Source organism: Lichenostomus cassidix, chromosome 26 (assembly GCF_008360975.1).
Source record: "Lichenostomus cassidix isolate B80296 chromosome 26, HeHo_3.0, whole genome shotgun sequence".
In the NCBI taxonomy this organism is placed as follows: domain Eukaryota; kingdom Metazoa; phylum Chordata; class Aves; order Passeriformes; family Meliphagidae; genus Lichenostomus; species Lichenostomus cassidix.
The window spans coordinates 2,785,996-2,791,777 of NC_139506.1; the positions used below are offsets into that span (position 1 = coordinate 2,785,996).

General features: G+C 51.5%; 1 protein-coding gene across 2 annotated transcripts; it reads right to left on the reverse strand.

Annotated features, from left to right (window-relative positions):
* Window positions 1-892: 892 nt before the first annotated feature.
* Window positions 893-5,362, reverse strand: LHFPL5 (LHFPL tetraspan subfamily member 5). Of its 2 annotated transcripts, XM_085082999.1 has the most exons (5): window positions 4,846-5,172; window positions 4,657-4,764; window positions 1,766-2,002; window positions 1,440-1,472; window positions 893-1,196 (listed from the first exon to the last, which is right to left on the reverse strand). In XM_085082999.1, the coding sequence occupies exons 1-4, from the start codon at window positions 5,066-5,068 to the stop codon at window positions 1,456-1,458; spliced, it is 585 nt and encodes a 194-aa protein (XP_084939125.1). In that variant the 5' UTR covers window positions 5,069-5,172; the 3' UTR covers window positions 893-1,196; window positions 1,440-1,455. The 2 variants fall into 2 exon arrangements, with proteins under 2 accessions (XP_084939125.1, XP_084939126.1); XM_085083000.1 differs by having other exon boundaries at window positions 4,657-5,362.
* Between the last annotated feature and the right edge of the window lie 420 nt (window positions 5,363-5,782).

Here is a 5,782-nt window from a genome sequence, read left to right on the forward strand (position 1 = left end):
CTTGGGTGCTTTGTCTTTTTTTTTTTTTTTTTTCCTTTGTGAAAGCCCTACAATAAACAGATTATTTAATAAATGAGCCCTAGTCTTCATACATTCCCCTTGTAATTCTGTTCCAAGTCAGGGGCTCAGGGATGGAATTTGGTTCACTCGTGAACACTTTGATTTCCAGAATGAGGCAGGTAAAGGTTTTGTTGATGGTGTTGTGATCCATTTTAAAAAGGGGGACAAGAGTAAAAAATAGCAGGACATCTTTGCTGGAATTTTTCCATTCTAAAATACGTGTTTCTGTAAGTCTGTCGTATCTCTGCTGTCTTATCTAGCCAAGAGTCTCAATGAAACCTGCCCAAACACATATTTAGAGGGAAGCATAAAACTAGAAGGTACTTGTTAGAACTGAACTGAATTGAGTGCTGCAGGAACAATTTATAGTGAGTAGAGATGAAAATGATAATGCAGGCTGATTTTGGATTCTGATCAGGTAAGAGCTGCTTTGACTTCTGCAGAAATGGACTGTGCCAAGGGCTGCCGTGGCTGGGTGATGGATGGGCTGGGAGATGTTGGCTAAATGTGATTAATTGCATGGTGCAGGGAGTTGATGCTGACTGGCACCATCTGTGGTTTGTGGGTCATGTTCCAGGCCTGCTGCAGCCCAGCCTGTTGGTTTCTGGTTTTGTTGTTTGCTTTTCTTTCTTTTTTTTTTTTTATTTTCCCCAAAAGTGCCCTTTTCCAGAGGTTGTGTTTGGTTATTGTTGCCCAGAGCAGGAAAGTGATTCATGGCTCAGCTGGGAATTTGCCTGTCATGGTAGTTTTCCAGTAAAAGGATGATCTAGGACATGGCAGAGGGTTTCCTCTGCCCTCAGGAGATGAGCACAAAATCCAAAACACTTATGCATTGGTGGTATTTTTTTTTTTAATTCATAAATAATTTCCTTGAGAGAAGATGTACAACCCCCCCCAAAGCAGCAAATTGCCATCCTTCCCCTCTTGTCCCTCTTGCTGATGGACTCAGAAAAACTCTTATGTCCAATTTGGGTTCTTCTCACCAAATAAGCTCCACAAGAGCTGTGAGCCAAGAGCAGCCCCATGGGTGAAGAAAACAGCTGTAGAAAATCCACAGAATTTGGTAAATTTAAGCTTCTTAGAAGAATCACTTCAAAGAAAAGGGCTGATGGAAGAAGGAAGAGCTCTGGATGTCCCTGGGAAGAAAAAGAGTAAGTCAGCTGTTGTGAAATGGATGAACCTGAAATTTTATGCCTTTTTTTTGTCACTTGGCAGGGGTTAGTGTTTTCCCAGTTTTGGGAGGCAAAGCAAAGACTATTTCCCCTTTAACCACAAATAAAACCAATCTGACTAGCATCACAATCAGCTGTCAGTTCTTTCGCAATCAGAATACAACAGGATGTTGGGAATATTAAAAATCTCCGTGGGTTATCACTTACGTGGTGCTCAGCTCTGTCAGTCATTTCCCTCTTCTGTAAAACAAAAAGAGAATTGCAGGGTTAATGTGTAAAGCTGAAAGGATTTGGTATAGGTTTGTCTTTTAAAAGGAATAAAACAATTTAAAACAGGATGAGGAGCAAGCCCCAGGTTTAGGTCAGATTTGGCTCTTGCCTTGTTCTCCATCAATTTCTGCCTGCTGCTGGCTCTCCATCCCCACAGAGCAGTGTGTGACTGTGGCAGGGAGGAAACCACCCTCCACCCAAACAGCCCTGCAGGGCTGAAAAGCTGCAGCAGGAGCATTCAGGAGAGTTCTAACTGCACTCACCTTTCTCCTCCACTTTGAAATCCGACGGGAGGAGGTTGTCCTGCCGGTTGCCCAGCACGAAGGCCAGGAAGGAGAGGATGAGGGCGTCGAGGATGCCGATGATGCACAGGATGTAAGCCCAGCGCACCGTGCAGGCGCCCAGCGTGTATTTGTCTGTCTTGTCCCCACACAGCCTCCTCACCTCAGTCGAGTCCCAGCCATCAGGGTAGATCAGGCAGCCAATCATCAGCCCTGTAGCTGCAGGGACAGGGGGATGTTAGTGCCCACCAGCTGCCTCCTGATGCCTAAGATTTTTAGCTTTTTATGTTTTTCATATATTTGTAGCTTTGTGGATTGTTAAAGCATGGCTGTAGCTTCTAATATTTTTCCTATCTTCCCTACATTTAGTAACAATAAGCTAACCTTATAGGCACATTCCTAAATATTGTTTTAGTCTTATTCCAAGAAGAGAACCAACTACAAGGATGTTCTGTTTTCCAACCAGAATCTGGACCAGACATAACAAAAGTGGGGCAAAAGAAACCTCTGGACTACTTCCTGTGGGGCAGCACCCCAGGAATTATTACCTAACCAATTAACCTTTTAATTGGACAGTATATGACAAGTATACTAATCGACTAACCTTATAAAAGTTATAAATTACTATACCAAGTACGATTTTTGCCATATTGTGTACCTGAGGGCTTTCAAGTAAAGGTTTGCTTTTATAGTCGCTCTAATGTTGTTGGAAAGATTTATTTTCCAGGCATCAAAACTGAAGTGGAGAGAGCAGCTGGAGGAGCAAACAACCTGCTACAAACACATTGGGTACTGCAGCCTTTCCCCTCGAAGAGCCCTGTGGTTTCTCATCCCCATGGGCTCTGCTCTGCTGTGCTCCCCAGGCAGGGAGGAGCAGATCCAGGCTGCTCTGCTTCCCACAAGGCAAGGATGAGCTGCACCAGCATCTCTGATCACGGCGTTGCCCAGGCAACCTCCCTCCTGCCTCTGCTCACAGCCCTGGCTGTGTCACTCCAAGGAAATATTTTCTCCAAACAAAGCTGGGATGGGTTTAGTCTGTGCAAAATGGAGAACGTGGCTAGTGCCTTGTGGCTGATTTCAGCTCAGGGTTTGCTAAGGTCGAGCTGCTGTCAGCAGCAGCTTTGCAGGCAGATTAATTCTGCTTGTTCAGCTGTGGTGATTCCAGCCCCAGCTCCTCTGACTGCTGTCAGCTCACACACAACCTCGAGAGCTGCTCCAGCCTGGCCACGGGGTCATCAGCACCTCACCTTTGCAGCTTTGCCAAGGCACCTGCAGCAACCTCAGTGCCAGCAGGCTGCTGAAGGGCAGCTCCTGCCCCAGAATCATTGCAGTGCCTTTTTCCCCTCCTCAGAGAAATTGTATTTATTGGACAAGAACAATTACCAGCCTTGGGATGTGTTCATATGCAAGGTTTTGGGACATGATTAACAAAGAGCCTTCACATCCTTCACTCTTACATCGGTGCAGAGCCTGGAAGTGATGCAAATGTGAGGCAGTTCCTGACTCCTCTCACACCATAAACAACCCCATGGTGGGAGCACTGGACAAGCAGATTTTTGCCCCTGTCCCTCCTGGACATCTGCAGCCCCCTGAGATACACCTTGCCCCACACCAGTGCCTCTTCTCTGCCACAGGGTGCTCAGTAAACCAGAAACCCCTTTTTGGGTAGTTGCCTTGTAATTTGTCAATGTTTTCTTTTTCCTTGGCTTGGAGACAGGAGAGCAGCAAGGTTAGCAGGCAGCTTCCTTGGTCTGCAGAGAGGATTTCTCTTCATGGAAAAGCAGTTGGTTTATTCTGTATTTAATTAATCTTCCCTGTAACTAACCAAGAGGAGGTGCCCAGAGAAATGGGGGAAGCTGGGAAGAAATAATTTCTGTGGAAGTGCACCCATGGCTCCTCTCTTAGCCTACTCACTTTTTAAAATAATTCCTGAAGTGCAGGAGTCTCTGTCCATCTGGCCAGAACTGCTTGTGACACTTTTCCCCCATTCAGAACAACAACTGAAATATGTAAAAACCCCAACTACCACAGCAAAGCCTTTCCCTGCTCCAGCTCCCCAGGACGCTGAGCTGCCCCAAGCCTCTTATCTAAATCTTTGCTTGAGCTCGATTCTCTAGCTGGGAACTGAAGAAACCCCGATGCCACCTCCCCCGGGATGTCATTAGGGCTGTCCCTGCCGCGGCCAAGGCTCACATGAATGATTCAGGAGCAGCAAAGCTGGGTTGGGTTTCAGCTGAGGCTCTGATCCAACACCGGAGTTGGGTTACCAGGTGTCTCAAATGCCTTGGGGGAGGGATGGGGAAGGCTGGAGATCCACAGGGATGAGCAGAAAAATAAGAAAATGCAAGTGATTGTACCACACCAGCCAGTCAGTCCCCTCCTCGTGTTTCATCTTCCTCGTACGTTATTCCCTGAGCTCGGGGAGTTACTACAACAGCCCAGCAAACGTCATCGCTGTCTCCCTGCTTCATTCCCGCAGGATTCCAAACACAGCAGAGAGCTCTGTGCCATGGGGGTTTTTTTGGTGCTCTCGAACTGATCCTCTGAAGCCTCCCTGCGGCTGAGCAGGAGCAGTGGAGCTGGGAGAAGCTCCCCCAGGTAAGTGGCGCCACGAGGTTTTGGATCCAGCAGCACCCGGGGAAGCATCACCTCACACGCAGTGAGCCTGCTGTGCCTCAGCTGCTCTGCAAGGAGTTTTTAAGTAAAAACTTCCCCTCGGCAACCAGTAAGGAGAAGCAAACGGCATGGAGGTGACACCGGTGTCCCTTTACTGGCCAGCGCCCCCACCCCAGCAGAGTGGGGGGCAGAAAGGGAACAGGCTCGGCCCACGGGCAGCCCCCCCGCTCCCCGGGCATCCCCCCAGCCCCGCTCACCCGCTGCCAGCTGCATCCAGGCACACACTTTGTACACCGTGGCCGCGTTGCAGAAGAAGAAGAGGCTGAAGCAGAGGATGGTGCCGATGATGAGGAAGGTGGAGATGCCTACGAAGAACATGGCAGTTTTGAAGGCACTGGAGGGGATGGTGCCGAAGTCCAGCGGGCTGCCCTTGCAGATGAGCTCACCGGTGAGCGCGTTGCCGATGCAGTAGGAGTAGAGGCCGAAGTAACCTGCCTGCGGCGTGTCGATGCTGTCGCCGATCCAGTAGGGCTGGATGAAGGTCACCACCATCAGGATGGAGAAGCAGAGCGTGAAGAGGGCCCAGAGCACCCCCATGGCCCGCGCGTTCCGCACATAGTTGGTGTGGTAGATCCGGGCAGCCTCCTGCGCCGGCAGCAGCTTGGACATGGCGGGGGCAGCGGCCCCGCTCCCGCTCCCGGGGCTCCCGGTGCGGCCCCGCCCGGCGGCGGCGGGGGCGGCGGGAGGCTCCGGCAGCGGCGGGACCGCCCCGGGGGGCGGCGGCGAGACCTCCTCCCACCCCTGCCGAGCCGGGGGGACCCGGGAGGAGCAGGAGCGACCCCCGCAGCCGGAGCCGGGGCGGGCAGGAGGAGGCGGGCGGTGCCTTTCGGGCTGAGCCTTTCGGGATGCGCTCCCGGGATTGCTCCCGCAACGAGCCCTGAGGATGTGCCCTGTGTCCCTGGGATGCCCTCTCGGGATGCATCCTTTGCCTCCATCGCATGCCCTAAGTTGTAACCTGGGATGAATGAACTATCCCCAAAGTGCACCCCATGCTGTGCCCCGGGGTGCACTCTGTGCCCTGCAATGCACTCGGGGGTGCAGTCTGTCCCCCGCTGTGCCCCAGGAGCGTGCTGTGTGCCCTGGGGTGTGCCATGCCCACCCTGATGTGTGTCACGATGTGCCTGGGCTGCACTATGCACCCCTGGGTGTGTCCCAGGGTGTGCCACATGCCCCAGGATGCATGCTGGGATGAGATGTGTCTTGACCCTCCCAGGATGTGTCTTGGCCCTTCAGAATGTGTCAGGCGCTGTGCCATGACCCTCAGGATCCCACTGTGTGCCCTGGGATGTGTCCCAAACTGTGTCCCCTCATCTGCTCCCCTCT